General features: G+C 37.4%; 1 protein-coding gene across 2 annotated transcripts in view; it reads right to left on the bottom strand.

Moving 5' to 3' along the window:
- Nucleotides 1-16,890, bottom strand: part of WDR33 (WD repeat domain 33) — a 62,215-nt gene that overhangs the window by 30,188 nt on the left and 15,137 nt on the right. For both annotated transcript variants that reach the window (XM_060768138.2, XM_060768139.2), the window contains 2 exons: nt 15,883-16,034; nt 14,081-14,178 (listed from right to left, as the gene is read on the bottom strand). In XM_060768138.2, the coding sequence (XP_060624121.2) occupies nt 14,081-14,178; nt 15,883-16,034 (250 nt within the window). The remainder of the gene's footprint in view (nt 1-14,080; nt 14,179-15,882; nt 16,035-16,890) is intronic.

Below are 16,890 nucleotides of genomic sequence, written 5' to 3'. Positions count from 1 at the left end.
GTTGAAAAAGCGAATTATACATTTCTATATAGCAAAGATGGAACCTGCCATAGTTCTGACCATCTTTCGCTATAGAAAGGGAGGAAATCCATGAAACCTAATTCAAATTTCATGGGAATTAGCTAAATTAAAAATGGAAATAGTGCAAATTATTCTCAAGCTTGTCAAAAATAGGTAATTATAGTGTAATATTATTTCTTGTGAAAGCACCCAAAGCTCTCATCTGTGAAGGTAATATTTACGTTATGGGTACACAAAATATTACTCTTCAAATGAACAATAACTGATAGAAACTCATTATTGTTTCGTTCTTAAGATTTCAAAAGGGCACTTTCACTTGCAGAAGAATGTGTGTTATAGTCTCTCTTCTCCAGTGTGCAACTCCTTCTTGTTCTGTCATCAAACTATCTTCAGATGGCTAGGGGAACCTATTGGCTTTGGTGTTTTTTCAATAGCTGTAAATAGGTCAAGGGAAAATGGTCTGTATTCACACAGACCTTGAGATCCCAGCAAATGCTTTCAGACTGAGGACTTTGGTTTCTCTACAAAAGAAATGAGGAAAATAGGCCCTGTAGATTTGTTTTTAAGTTGAATGTGTTTGTAAGTTGGGACAGATAAATTTTTAAGTGTAACTTAACTCTCTCTCTCTCTAATGTATATCCCGCTTTTCTCCCCATGGGGACTCAAGGTGGCTAACAATCTCATATTTGCTTTGGATAGCAAAGGGAAAGGTTACTACACCTGTGGTGCTTGTTTTGCTGTCTGTGCCCCTGTTCAGAAGATTTCACCACACTTTCTGTCCCTGTGATAATTGGATTTTGCAAAATTTGGCTTGTTGTAGAAAAAGGATTGGTGATAAAGCTTCAGTGCAGATGCCTTTTCCCTGTTGTAATTCTTTCAGGAGTGAATTCCCCTTCTGAGGGGTAGATTTCTCTCTCTTCCTGTTGTCTCACCAATGTTCTTAACTATGAGTCGTTTGTAAGTCAGATGTTTATAACTGGGGACTTCCTGTATACAGCAGTTCTGTATTTAGTGAAAAATTAATCCAAGCCCCTATTAACTCAGTTCTCCCTGAGTATACCTGACTGTACAGACATGCACATGAGAGGTGCTGCTAAAGTCAAAAACCACTTGTTCTTAAAAGGTTCTACAGTGGTCAGTGTATAGCAGTGATTTTCAACCTTTGGTCCTTCAGGTGTTTTGGACTTCAACTCTCAGAAAACCCAGCCATCTTACCAGCTGTTAGGAATTGTGGGAGCTGAAGTCCAAAACACCACTGGTGTATAGACACAAGACCCACTTGTGCTGGTCACATGGATTACTATGAAGAAGGGCTAGCGATACTGTTCTCCATATCCTCAATTGATAAATTATATCAACTTCAAAACAAGTGAAGATATTAAACTACAAACTGAAGTCGCTTTAATTCAATGTAACCTTCTTGAGCTGTTAATCATGGTTTCCCAGTTCCAATATAACAGGCACAATTGTTGCTGATGGATTTTTTAGTTTAACTGTCATTTGCACAAAGGACAGAATGAAAGTGCTGCCCTTGCAGGCAAAAGGCATATTCATATCCCAGTTTGTTAAGGAGTTATACGACCATTCAAACCATATCCCTTCTTTTTCACTTAATCTAAAGGAAATTTCTTTATAGTTAAGTTGTGACTCACCAGAACATTTCCAGGTATTTATTACAATGTACGATAGTTGTCAACACCCTGAAACTTCAAAGTCAAAGATTTGGAATCATTGGCTGATTACTACTACGTATGTGTGTTTTGTGAAGGAGTGATTGAAAATTTCCTGCACAATTTTTCTCCTAACCTGATCCTGTACACAGAAAAACTATTGGTACTGCATCTGCTCAATTCTGTAACTGATTAACTTAGCATTAAATTCATTGCATTAGGATATTTATTTTCTTTGTCAAAGATATAAAGTTATTATTGATTTTTTTTTTTTTTGGAATGTCACTGAAGCTATCCAAGTCTCCTTTGGAAGTAATGTCTTCCCGTCTCATTTCCATAGTTGCCTACCCCTGATTTAAAGCATAAAAACTAAGGGCTTATTTACATGGGTTCAACAGCCCACACTGGAGTCCCCGGTGGCGCAGTGGGTTAAACCCTTGTGCTGGCAGGACAGGTTCAAATCCGGGGAGAGCATGGATGAGCTCCCTCTGTCAGCTCCAGTTCCCCATGCGGGGACATAAGAGAAGCCTCCCACAAGGATAGTAAAACATCAAAAAAAAATCCTGGCATCCCCTGGGCAATGTCCTTGCAGACAGCCAATTCTCTCACAACAGAAGCGACCTGCAGTTTCTCAAGTCGCTCCTGACATGAAAAAAACAAACAAACAAAAACAATCAGGCCAGATTGACTGAGAAATTTTTCCGCAACTGTGGTGTAGCCCTGCAGTTTGAGTGCATTGTAGACAGCACAACCAGGTTCAATATGGAATTGTCTGGTCTGCTGTGCATACAGGCTGTCATCGCTATCCCCCTTTCCCTGAGCTTGTCAGCAGAAGGACAAATCAGGCATGTATCACTGCTATCACTGGATGGCCACAGAACAGAGCTCCAGAGAACTCCTGACTGTGATGGGCACCACATGCTGACATTAGCAGTGGTCCCCACATGACCAGAGGGAGAAAGAGGGACAACTCCCTTCCTTCTCCCTGGTCACACACATGCCTCTCCTGAAGGTTGCATGAAAGGTCCACAACACCCAGGAGCTCTATGGCCATTTGGCAGTGGTGACTTTGACAGGGATGGTAAGGTGACAGTCCAGTGAGGACAAACCAGTTTCGGCCCACATGGACCATGTAAGGCTCCAGCCTGCCAACAACACAGGTTGACAATGGGATATGTGACTACCTCCTGAATCAGTCTGAAGCATTACTGCTGTGAACTGGCCACAGATTAAGTGGCCAATGCAGATACATCCTAGGCTGGGAATATCTGAATAAAAATGTAAGAGGAGGGAAACAACTGTGGCATCATTGTGGGAATTTAGTATAGACCACCAAAGGTCTAAATATCTTAACAGCAGCTGATCCCACCTGATGTTGCAAGCTAAGCAGGGTCAACCCAAGTACTTGGATGTGAGACCACCAATTAATACCAGGTGATGAAGGCTATATTTCAAACAAAGAAACTAGCAAAACGACCTCTGAGTATTCCTTGCCAAACAACTCCTATCAAATTAATGGGATTACTGAAAATTGAAAGTCAACTTGGAGGATTCATGCGCACACACATCCATGCCCACATTATAGATAACCCAGGTCAAACTGAAAAATTTTACGACTTAGAACAAATGACACATATTTTTTTAAATGACAGTTATATTAGTAATGGTAGATTTCAACAACTTGGTTTTTTTGAAGTCAAATTCTGCCCAGAATGTAAGGTCCAACATATTCTTCACTGCCCTTGCAGACAAGAAAGGGAAAATAACAGATGGATTGACTATTTTTTATTTGATCTTTACTAACATGGATGAACTAGTAAATGAGGTGGAAGTAGTGAGATCCTTGGCTGAAAATTACTTTTCTGTTAAGATTTGCTATAAAGTGGGCCCTTCCACGCTGCCCCTATATCCCAGGATCTGATCCCAGATTATCTATCCCAGGTTATCTGGCAGTGGGGGCTCATATATTCCAGTTTAAAGCAGATAATCTGGAATCAGATCCTGGGATACAGGGCAGTGTGGAAGGGCCTAGAGAAAAAAGGAAAGCCAAACATAATGACTTCAAGAAACCTGATTTCAACAAGTTTAGAGAAATGCTGGGTGAAATTCCATGATCAGAAATGCTAAATTAGAAGGGTTTGTGATGCATAGGGAATATCGTAAAGATGAGATATATTCAAGACTCAATTCCAATGAGCAAAAATAGTAAATGCCAGACTGTGGAAAGAAATCAAAAGAGATTTGAAAAAGGTTGTGAGGTCACATTCTCTTAGGATGCCTGCCATAGATGCAGGCAAAACATCAGAAGAAAATGCTTCTGGAACATGGCCATACAGCCTGAAAAACTTACAGCAACCCAGCAAGAAAACTGCTTGCCCACATCTGCAAATGGAGTGAAATACTGTAGTGACAACAGAGGAATGGATTGTCAAGGTTGCGGAGTAAGCCCAAACTGTCAAGCTAACATGAGTTTTGAAGAATATGCTAAATGATTTTTTTTGAAAGACTGGGGGCCATTAAAGGACTTTTTGAGTAATTGTAACAATGAAATAGTCTGTGGTTGTGAGAACTAACTATTCTAGTAGGATTACTTAGTTGGACCTGTAAGGACAGAATAATATTTTTTTCTTTGTCAGGTTTTATCATTCATTGCATTTTTGGATTACAGGGTCAGTGTACTATAGGATTTTAGTTAATCAATATTTAATGTTTAGTTTGTTGCCTTAGTATCATGTGTTAGTTGCTCTATATATGTATTATTACATATGTATTCTTCCTTTCTTTCTCTGTACTTTTTCATGTTTTTAATCATGTTTTCTACTTCCAAATAATTGCTATCTTCCATTTATTGTATTTTTGTAGTTTCTATAAAAATGTAATAATATATATAAAAGGAGACACACTGGATCTATAAAAAATCTCCAGATGAGCTAAGATTTTAAAAACACATGTAGATGACATGAAAGATCAAATTCACAGACAGAAGCAAGTACAGGTAGAGAGAAAATCTGAAAAATTAAAATTCTAGAATGGGTTTTGCTTACCAGAAAGTTTAAAATAATAAAAACAACTATTTTCAGGACAAAAAGAAAAACAAGAAAAAGGTAGCAGGACTATCATGGAAAAATGGTGAAATTCTAAGAGGACAGAGAAAGCTGGAATCGCGGAGCACCTTTTTGCCTCAAGTTTTCTCACAAGAGTTATAGTCGAATGCACAAACCACTACACAATGTTAGTTATCTACAGGATATTCAATTTTCCAGGGCTGGATGAACTGCATCCAAAGATCTTCCAGATATAGTTGCAGAGCCACTGACAATAAATTTTGAGAATTTTTGAGACCAGGATAGGTCCCAGCATACACAAGGGAGATTGTTGCCAGCATTTTCAAATGTGGAAAACTAGCACCCAAGCAACTAATATCAGCTTGATGTCGATGCCAGAAAATATTCTAAAACAAATCACTAAATAGTTGATTAGAAGTTAGAAACAAATTTTATGATTACCTGGGGCTAGAACAGGTCTTTCAAAAATAATTTATGCCAAGCTAATTAATGTATCTTTTAGTATAGTTACAAGTTTAGTAGATCAGGCCAGGGCTAGGGATGTTGTATACATTGACCTCAGTAAGGAAAGTCTCTGAGATCCTTGCAGACAAGCTGAATAAATGTGGGCAATGCAGAACTATTGTTAGGTGGATTTGCAACTGGTTGACAGACTAAACCTCAAAAGTTCTCACCTCTGGTTCCTCAAGCGATTAGTGGGGTACCTTAAGGTTCTGTCTTGGGCCCAATCGTATTCAATATTTTTATAAATAACTTGGATGATATAACAGGGGAGATGTTTACCACGTCTCCAAAAACACTAAATTAGGAGAGGTAGCTAACACCCCCAGAGAACAGTATCAAGATTCAAAATGATATTAACACATTGAAATGCTGAGTGAAGCCTAATAAAATGAATTTCAATAGGAGAAAATGTTAAGTACTAGGCTTAGGCAGTAAATAATGAAATACACAAATATAGGTGAGACCTGGCTTGACAATGGTACACGTGAAAAGAGTCTTCGTAAACCACAAGCTAAACATGAATAAAAAATGGGATGCAATGACCAAAAAAGTCAATACACTTCTAAGCTGCATCAAAAGGAACATAGTAACTAAATGGACTGACCCGGACTTGCATTTTAAACCTGCATGATTTTAAACAAATGTCTTAGTAATTTAATGTTTTAATGAATTGTTTTAATTGTATTATTATTTATTACTGTTGTTGGCATTAAATTAATGCCTGTTGTGAAGCCGCCCTGAGTTCCATCTCCCCAACCCCCCCGAGGGGTGAGAAGGACAGCAAACAAATATGTGAAATAGAAAAATAGAGCAGAATCATAGCACCAACCATTCTGTTCTTCTGTGGTCAGATCTCACCTGTTATACTATGCCAAGTTCTAAGAACCACAATTCAAGAAGGATATTGACAAACTGGAGCATTGGAAAAGGTCTAGAAACCAAATACTATGAACAGTTCAGGGAGCTAGTTATGTTTAGTTTGGAGAAAACTGAAATAATGTAATTTAAAAGATGGAGCAAGCATATTTTCTGTTGTTCCAGAAACTAGTACATGAACCAATAGATTCAGATTACAAGAAAAGAGATTCCAGCTAAACATTAGAAATAACTTTTTGAGAGTAAAAGGTGTTCATCAATGGAAATGACTCGCTGTCAAGTTGGCATCTGCTCCTTTGTAGGTCTTTAAAACAGATGTTGGGTGGCCATCTCTTGCGAGTGCTTGGGGGCATTCCTCAGCAATTGATATACATATTGTTTTGTCAAGGAAAAAAAGAATGTGCATCATTTTGAAGGAAAACTGCATGTGCTTTAGCAGTCGAGTACTGCTGCTTGATACAAGTTGTCTAAACTTGAAAACCCACGCCAATGAACAAGCATGATATCTTCTCTTTCTATGAACAGTTGTTCTTAAAAGTTTTAAAGCAAAAACAACAAGTTTTTTTTAAAAGCTCATCCAACCTAGAGCTGGACTAATTAAAATTTTGAAAGTAACAGACAAAATCTTCCACATTCTACTAAAAGTCTGACCACAAAGCATGGGATTTTGGACTACATGTGGCACACATATGTCTTGCAGACTTATTTCTGCGCAATACATTTATTGTACATTCCTTAAAACTACCCATTACAATACATGAAAATTCTCAACATCTAGCCTGTGCATAAATTCAGAGACTGTTTCCAGCATGAAACAAAGGTTGTGTGCACCAAGCCATCAGAAAACAAGGGTGTCACTATCTCAACCACCCATGTAGCCAATTTTGTATTTTGGAGTATTTTGGATTTCTGGATAAGGGATGCTCAACCTGTATCAGTACTTATTTCCTAGATTATAAATTTGCTTTTTTGTATGGAATTCAGCATTGTTCTCAGACACCATATCAACACTCCCACAGTGTCATTGGAAATACTGTCATGTTGAAAAACATAAACAGAATTGGATATCAGTATTATCACCGACCACCAACATGCCATGCTTGCATTGTATAGTTGGTAGTAGCACATGTGTGAAAGAACAGAACTCTCACAAGCCTTTGGGCAAGAGACTGAATAGCAGTCCTCCAGTACTATCCTCAGGGAACACTCAACCTTTCAAGACATCAACCACAGCAGCATGGTAACCCCTAATTCCCCCGCCCACCAGGTAATTCTCAAGCCCAATTATTAAAACCAATAACTTAAATGTGCAACATACAATAAATAAACTCATAAACCATAACTGTTGCTGAACCAGATCACTATTCTGATTTACAATATTTTTTATGAGAGCCATATTATATTAAACTGACACATGGTAACACTTAGAAGAAATCAAAATGTAAAGTTGAGGTTTGCTTTGACTCCCATGGAGAGGTGTTGACATGCAAAACTACATGAAAGGAAAAAACTGCTTGTCTTCTCAAGTTGCAACAAATAAAGCTGTTCACAATGCAACTGAAATACATTGTTTTATTAAGGGAAGCTAGCTAATAGAAATGGTAGCAGGAAAATAGGATATACAGTATTCCCTCGCTACTTCATACTTCGCTTTTCGCGGGTTTTTGTCTCTCAGTTTATGAATGGTTGCTGCTACCCAGAGCGGCATTCTAATCCCGCCTCCTGGCAACGATGGAGTGTGGAAGGGGGGTTTCACTCTCCCCCTCGGGAGAGAGGCAGCCAATCAAGAGAGATTGTAAAGCAAAGCAGAGATATCTAGCAAAAAAAAGGTGTGTGGTGCCTTCAAAACTCTCCTCACTTCTGCCTCACCCTCGGAATGCAATATACATATATAGCGTCTCTACTTCGCGGATTTTCACTTTTCGCGGGTGGTCCTGGAACATAACACCTGTGATAAGTAAGGGGACACTGTACACATGTTCTGTTCATTCTCAGCAGAAATATGATAGGCAAGTGTGCTCTCTCATTTCAGAATGTTCCTTGTGGGTTTCAGTTGTTCTCTTTCCAGTTGTGTACATAAAATCAATGTTTTTGCTTGGGGACATGAAGTGAGCCACCAAATCAAGGTACTTGGGTTGAATTGAAAGCCTTGTGTTTTAGGGGGCATTAGATTTTCCAACACTGGAGGCATTTTGCCTCCCTATGGTTATCCCAACAAACTGTAGGGATTTCTTACTGATTTCCAATATCCAGATTCTATTGCCCAGAAGTGATGAGACAGCTGACATTATCTCACAGATTTAAACCTAGCAGGATTCATCCCTGCCTTCATAATTTCAAGGAATGGTGTGAGCAATTAAAATGCTTGTTAACATACCAAGTAGATATTGAATCTTAGACAACGATTAGCCAGAATGAACAGATTAACAAGTGATAGGCTGCTTGATACTTCATGCATAATTTAAAAGACTCTGGCAAGTGTATTAAAACAGACTCATCCTAGGGGTGAAGGAGATAGAAAAGAGATTGGGAATAAGGTACATATACTGATAAAAGTAGCGAGCCAGCATTGTGTAGTGCTTTGAGTTTTGGACTAGGACTCTGTGGGACTGGGGTTTAAATCCCTGCTCAGGCATGGAAACCCACTGATGGCCTTGGACAAGTCATATTTTCTCAACCTGACCCAACTTGCAAAAAAAGTGTTGTGGGTGGGTGCATGTTGATTACATGCATAGTTGTTTTTGTCTTTTTTACTGACAACTATGATTTAAGCCATTGGTTAATACTTTTTTATTACAGCTTCACTGTTTCCCTGACTTTATTTTGTTTTTACTATCATGTCACAATTTTTTGGTTTAAACATAGGAAGCCAAGTGTCTCCACCCCAAAGCCAGCATGTGCAAAGATGTAGCAGGGACAGGATTAGAACAGAGGTGAAGAGCACTTGTCTTGATGCTGAACATAGCTTATAATGTATGACATGATGATCTAAACCAGGCTATTCAGTCTCTGCTCCAGAAGGAAATACTTAGACAAAAAGATAAACAAGAACATACCTAAGCTCTCTCGAATCCAAACTAATGGCCCCCAAAGTAATACTAAATACAATTAAATTCCCAATTTAATTGTATTTGATGGGATTAGGGGCGCAGGACCCATGAAAATGGTAAAACTGCAAAGGACACTATTTTTTTACTTGAGAGAACACCTCTCTAGGAAATACTAGGTCCTCCAGTGAGATTCTATGGTCAACTTCTAGCAGAGGTTGACAACAGGACTTAAGAGATTCTTAGAGAACATTTAGAACAAATCTGCTGATAATCAAATTTGTACAAGTCAAACCCACAAATACAGAGGGCAGAAGATATTTTTCAGGTACATCAAATATATTTCAAACTCAAGGTTAATGAAAGCTTGGTATTTTAGGGTTCCCAATTCTTCGAAAATTATAGCATTTCAGAGTTATGGAAGCAAAATAAGATATATGTATATTTATTAGACACAACTTCAAAATTCTTAACTGCTAAAAGGGAGAATGAGCCTGCAAGAAAGATGTCACAGGCCTGAATCCATTGTGTCTATCTCTCTGGGTAAAACAAAAGTGTGCACTATTAACCGTAATGCAATATGTACTTCTGGGGTGTGTAATTCATGATCTGCCACCCTTTCCATGTGGATCTTAAAGGAATTTTTCTAGGTTTGATACTTTTTCCCTCGTGTCAGGAACAACTTGAGGCTTCTGTAATCATTAGAGCAGTGGTTCTCAACCTTCCTAACGTTGTGACCGCTCAGTTCCTCATGTTGTGGTGACACCTAACCATAAATTATTTTCATTGCTATTTCATAACTGTAATTTTGCTACTGGTATGAATCATAATGTAAATACCTGATATACAGGTTGTATTTTCATTCACTGGACCAAATTTGGCACAAATACCTGATACGCCCAAATTTGAATACTGGTGGGGTTGAGGAGGATTGATTTTGTCATTTGGGAATTGTAGTTGCTGGGATTTATAATTAACTTACAATTAAAAAGCATTCTGAAGTCCACCAATAATGGAACTGAACCAAACTTGGCACACAGAACTCCCATGACCAACAGAAAATACTGGAAGGGTTGGTGGGTGTTGACCTTGAGTTTTGGAATTCTAGTTCACCTACATCCAGAGAGCACTGTGAACTCAAACAATAATGGATCTGGACCAAACTTGGCATGAATACTCAATATGCCCAAATGTGAACACTGGTGGAGTTGGGAAAATAGACCTTGACATTTGGGAGTTGTAGTTGCTGGGATTTATAGTTCACATACAATTAAAGAATCTCTTTGGAGACCCCTCTGAAACCCCCCTTGCGACCCCCCCCCCCACGGTTGAGAAACACTGCATTAGAGTAACACAGTATCTCTTCAGATTGCTCTTCTCAAGTGTTCCAGCTTCAGGTAAGCTCTCCCACACAGATATCGTCCAAAAATCCACTACAAATTAGTCTTTTGGGAAATGCTCTGGTGTATCTGGAAACATCACTGTTAGTAGGAACAGTTCCAACACTTCCTTGCAAAAGGAAAATGAATAGCAAATAGGCATGGGTTTTGAAGAAGCTTGTTCGCTATTAGCGATTATGTTTCTGAGGATGTGCAGAGATTCCAAGATAGTCTTAAAACCACTGCAGTATATCTACAGGGATGCTTTTACATAACCACTCTAATGAAATGTGAAGGTCAGGAAAGCAGCAAAAGTAGGTTTCACTAGCAAATGATGCAGATGTCAGTTTTTGTGAGTGTACAAGTAATCAACATGTTTATAGACTCTATCTAGGGCAGTGGTTCTCAACCTGTGGTCCTCAGTTGTTTTGGCCTACAACTCCCAAAAATCCCAGCCAGTTTACCAGCTGTTAGTTAGGATTTCTGGGAGTTGAAGGCCAAAGCATCTGAGGACCCACAGTTTGAGAAGCACTGCTCTAGGGGCATGCTACAAAGAGTCGGTTACTTTTACAAGAAGCTCAATTTGTTTGCGTATGATCTAGTTAAATGCTGTTTCTTGTTTCTGTTTTTTAATGTGCTCGAAGGCTGGTATTTAAAATGATTTAGTAGCAAATAGACTAAAACATGCAATTTTCCCTTGATTTGAGAAAGAACTTGAATAATAAAACTAGGCAAGAGAGCAAACAAAGAAACGTAGAAAAAATTAATTAAAATGTAAATAAATTTCAATATGATAATCTGAAAAAAGAAAATTTCCAAAAGGCAAACTAAGTCATTGGTACCTTAAACTGAAGCTCAATCAACATCTCTGTGCTTTCCCTTCTCTATTTCTATTTATTCTAATAGCTTTATTACTTATCACTGGACAATTCATTAGCATATTAGATGAAATTATACAGTTTGTACGTATTTGAATGAGTACTGTTGACAGCTCATGGCGTCTAAAAAGTCTGACATGTTATTTTTTAGCCTGAAAGAATTTTTTATGAAGGAACCCATAGTAGTATCTATATTTTAACAAATAAGACCCAGAACATTAAGGAATCATATTGTATATAATATTCCAGCCAACAAAGTGAATCTTAGTGTTTACGAATCAGCAAAAATGTAGAATTGGCTTGTCACAGAAACACCATTAGTCTGTCATATAATCTATGGAAAAGAAGAGTTGATGTTTGTAAGATGTTTGGCTCTTGAGTCGTCTCCCACACTAAAGCTACAAATATCAGCACACATAAAGGGGAATAAATTCCACTGAACTGAGTAAGAGTTATCTCTGAGTGAATGCTACAGTTCACAAAAAGAAGAATTCCTTATCTCTTCCTACGTCTTTACCGGATAGGAGAATATCCCAGTGTTCTGGGCCATTAAATGCTGACAAGTAGGAAGAATTCATTTTTAACACCTTTGTAAATAGAACTATGTCATCTTTTAGTGGGGTGAGATGATGGAAGGTGCTTCAACTACACAGTGAAACTTTCCTTATCAGTGATCCTAATCAAAGTGTATATGCTTCATCTATTTAGAGTATGAAGAATTTCACCAACTAATGGAAAGGATGGGAATAAATGATTTTTCTTCTCAATAAGAAATTATTATCATTCATACCACTCCTTAACAACACATTTTTAAAGACTTCAACCCCTAATCATATGTACATGGAAGCCAATCCTATTACAAATTGAGTTCCATATTATTACATCAAGGCACATGCTATATTTCATTTATTGATGGAATTTTCTTATTTAAACAAGAAGTGGCAGGCTAAAACTTTCTTATTTAAACAGGCTTTTAAGGAAGGAGATTTTTAAGATCAAGTCAGGGGTGATGTGGTTTTTAGTCTTGATTATGTTTTAATGGATTTTAACTGTGAATTTTAATACTGTTATGTTTAATTCTATTTTAATGTTTGAATATTTGTATATTTTACATTATGTGATCATATTTTTAATGTAAGCTGCTTTGAGAGATAAAGCAGGGTATAAATAAAAATTATATATATTAGTATGTAAATATATACACACACAAATATATATACTTTTCATTTTATATCAAGTTACTTTCAGTTTCTAAAAAGCAGCAAAAATTGGGCTATAACCTGGATCTGAATTTCTCTTGTGTTTTGATAATGTAATATGGTTTTCCGGTCTCCTTTCTCTTATGCAGCCACTGTCCTATTCCACATCCCAATGTATTGTGAGATTACAGACCTATAGGAAATGTACTCCTTATGGCACGGCTGTCTGCAAATAGATGAGGAATCTGAACTACCAACATAGGATCAGGATGATAGCTATAAATATGAAAGTCTAGCTTATAATGGAATCACACAGGTAACGAAGCATACTGGCATAAGCTTGAATGTATATCGTAGCAGTTGTTAAGCATTAAAAGACTGTAAGGTAATACGTTTGGCAAAGATGAGCTCATTGTTTCAGAAGGAGTATATCCATGGCTTATGAAAAAGGAAAAAAACAAACTCAATCTCCAAAGTTTGAGTGGGTGTGTGTTAAAGGAAATGAGTTCACAATTAAGAAGCAGACACTAGTGAGAAGTGTAGACTTAATTTTCAGGAAATATTTCCTGAAGTGCTACAAGGAGCACTATTGAGAAGCTTGAGAATAGTTTCAAGTTCAGCACAATTTCTTCACAACTAAATCATTAGGTTATGTTTTGTCAAGATTCAAAACAAAATATGGAGGTTTAAACGCTGAAGTGCAATTATCTCCAAATGTTTGCTGATGCCTATTCATCTGTACTAACAATATCAATCCAGGCTACTAAACTAAACTAGGAAAACTGCTTAAGATATATTTCTCAAGACGAATAAATGCTAATATACCACATTACATAAGGAAAATTAAAATAGTGTTGTTACATCTTTTTCACCCAGGATATATTTTACATTCTTGTTAATTCTAAACACAGTATCTAACAGTGTATTTTATTTCTGTTGGTGTTATTAATAGAAAATGGCAGCTTATATCTAAAACTGTGTGGTGGTTGTACAAAGTGATTCCAATGATGTTTGGTTTATGTGATATCCACTTGCTGAAAAGCTGTACTTTCTATTACATGGTAAAATTCAAAATGTAAGCAAACAAAAATGGAATGTGTCAACAAATTATTGTTTCAGGAGAAATAGGCTCTTTTCCTTGAACCAGTGTTTTTATATAAAATATTATATTCACTGTCAGGTGAAATAAGAAGATTCCCTTCTCAGATGGATGCTTTAACAATGCTAAAAATTGGGAATAATCACAATATACATAATTCAAATATTAAAAGCAATTTAAACAGTAACAGCTGCTAGAGTTCTCAAATCCTTGTGATATCACTGCTTGAAAGATTTAAGGAAGCGAAGCCAAAGCGCAGAGGAGTTTGCAAAGTTCTACTGTGGGCAGTTACAAGTTTTTCCCTTTTGACATATCCCAATTAGTACTTTTTTATTAACGTACCTCGAAGAATTCTTTCCTCATGACAACGTAGAAAGTCCCAGATTCTAACAGTGCCGTCATCAGAGCATGTAGCAAATTTATTATCCGTGGGTGAGAAACTGTTACATGAAGACACACAGCAGGGGAAAGAAGTCAGCATTTAACAGATCATCTAAACTTCTGAGCAGGGAAAAATATAGCTCAAGTGTTAATAAATACTGATGAAGGCCTCTGAAGGTTTAGTGCCTGTAAATTTACTTCATCCTGTTGGCATTACTGGATCCACTTGCATAACAGAGTTCTGTTATGTATTCCATGGTGCATAATATTTTTGCATTTTGTTTCCCAACTGATTGGGAACACGAAGAACACGCATTTTACCCTCTTCCATTCACGGATTTTTAATTTGTCTGCAATATCCATACATAATGTGAAACTGACAAAAGCAAGCCTTTTAACCTTTGAAAGATGCACGAGAGGGGTAAAAACCATCCTGGGGCATTTAGAATTGTTTATATCTGTATATGACATGTCTTCCATAAGACTTCTTATGATAAGAGGGATCAATTAAGACCCCAAAATTTGATGAGTTTTTAAAAAAAATCCCAAATCATCACACAATGTAAAGAGGACAGCTAGACATACTTGGTTACTCAAAAAACCTAAACCAAATATATTTCTCAAAAAGAGTCGTTGAGAGAAGACTTGTTCTACTACACTCACGGTAAGAGCTTAAGGAAGCTTACTAAGAAATAGTAAGGACAGCATTTGGTATATTATGCTCTGGTTGGATCTTCAACAGCTATGGATGTGCAGTGAAGAACAAAGATGTATCTGTTCAGCTGCTAAACAGAAGTGCCCTTGAAATCCTGGAACTTTGTATGTTGCAAGAACTTGGTAGGATAAATCAGCTCACAGCTGCATTAATGCATGCCTATATAAAAATCATTTCTTGTTAAACTGCCAGGAAATCCTGAATCAAGAGGGAAAATGGCAAATCAAAGGGAAAGTGCTTCTGTTGTAGTGAATCTTCTTCTTCAGTGGAGAACAGCATGCATGAGGGAGCACTGCTGCAGGTTTAGTTTGCTTCTGCTCCTCTTCAGGCACATTTTAATAATATGTTTTTTTTCCTTTATTGATATCTTTACTTAGACTCTAATAGTTCTTCATGTGTCATCTCAGGAAAGAAAAATCACTTCACTTTTTATACTAAGTATACATATGTATAACTGCAGCATTGCCACTGAAACAGAAAGATGTCCTGAAGTTGCCTTATCAGCTTTTGATTCCAAACTTGAAGAACCCATTCAATATCAAACATGGCGCCTGGATGTGAAAATCGATGTGGGTCCTCATGCTACTAGACATTTTGGCCTCACCAAGCCAAGCAGTTCTTCACTTTATTTAGCTTTTTAATGTTGTGAGAACTATGCAGCTGCTTTATTTCTGGATATTTTATTCAATTATATTATTAAAACTGAATTCTTTATTTAGAATGAAATTGTCATCTTACACAAAAAGCATTAATAAACGAATAACTGATACACATTGTTACCATATAAAAGAGAAACCAATACCAGTGCAAAATGCGGCAGACAAATACATCTCTAACATATTGCAGAGGCAGATACTGGGACAATACCATTTCAGAGAAATATGCGTAAATCTGTGAAATCATGGAAACAAAGGAAAACATGTTTATCTGGTGCAGGACATTGCCCAGATTCAGGTTATACCCATGCATGTTGGCATGTAGAATACACTTAGGGAACAGTCTAATCATGAAAATAGTAACTACAGAAAATGGTATATTGTGTATAAACCTGGCCTCTCTAATCGCCTCCTTATGTGCCTGGAACATCTTGACGTTGTTCATGTTGGACTGCCAGTACTTTACATATCCCCCATGGTCTGCGGTCAACATCCACATGTCATTGTGTGACCATGTCATAGCTCTTACTGGACTATCATGAGCCTGAAAAATGGAAAAGGAAAGACTTCTAGGGAATTTGTTCACATGACTGAAAGATGACAGCATCACTCACATTTGAAAAATAACAAACCAATTCTTCATTTAAAAAATAGGCTATTGTGAGCTTACGTAGTATATGCAAAAGTACACATTATTTTGATGGAGACTATCATCACAGCTTCAATCCCACTAAAATAAATATTATTAAGCAGAGTACAGTGGGTTTCTGGTTTCTATGATATTGCAGTCCACTTGCCCACTGTTCCCCTACTCCTCTCTGTATGCTCTGACAGCAGTACCAAGCCTTAACTCTTTTTCTCACCTTCCACCAAGATGCCCCAGCCACATTTGGAAGCCCTGATGCACCTTCTTGCCCCACTCCTTCTGCTCCCCTCCTCCTCTCCATATCCATTAGTCTTGAGGTACAATGGGAAAGAGAGTTAAGGCTTTGTATTGTTGGTTCATTCACAAGTAGGAGCTTCACTGCCAATTACAGGGAGCCATGCAGTTTCTACATGATATGATGAGCTGTGGCACATTTCTGAGTGAACAAGGAATGCTCACTGCCACCAATTTTCATGACCTTAACGAAGCTGCTTCATACCACCACCAATCACAGGATAGCAATCAACTTCGTCAGAACGTGTCAATGGCAACAGTGCACTCATTTGCAAAAAAACAAGCAAGAATGCCCACTGACACTGATTGTCACATCCCTTAACATTTTTATTTTGGATCTGCAATTGGTTAAATTTGCAGATAGAAATCTGCATATCCGGAGGCAATATTTACAAGATTTTTTTCATTATCATCAACTTTTCTTTAATGAAACTTTCTTATTACAGGAAGAAAAAAATCC

This window comes from Anolis sagrei, chromosome 3 (assembly GCF_037176765.1).
Source record: "Anolis sagrei isolate rAnoSag1 chromosome 3, rAnoSag1.mat, whole genome shotgun sequence".
NCBI lineage: Eukaryota > Metazoa > Chordata > Lepidosauria > Squamata > Dactyloidae > Anolis > Anolis sagrei.
This window is presented reverse-complemented; position numbering and strand designations above follow the sequence as displayed.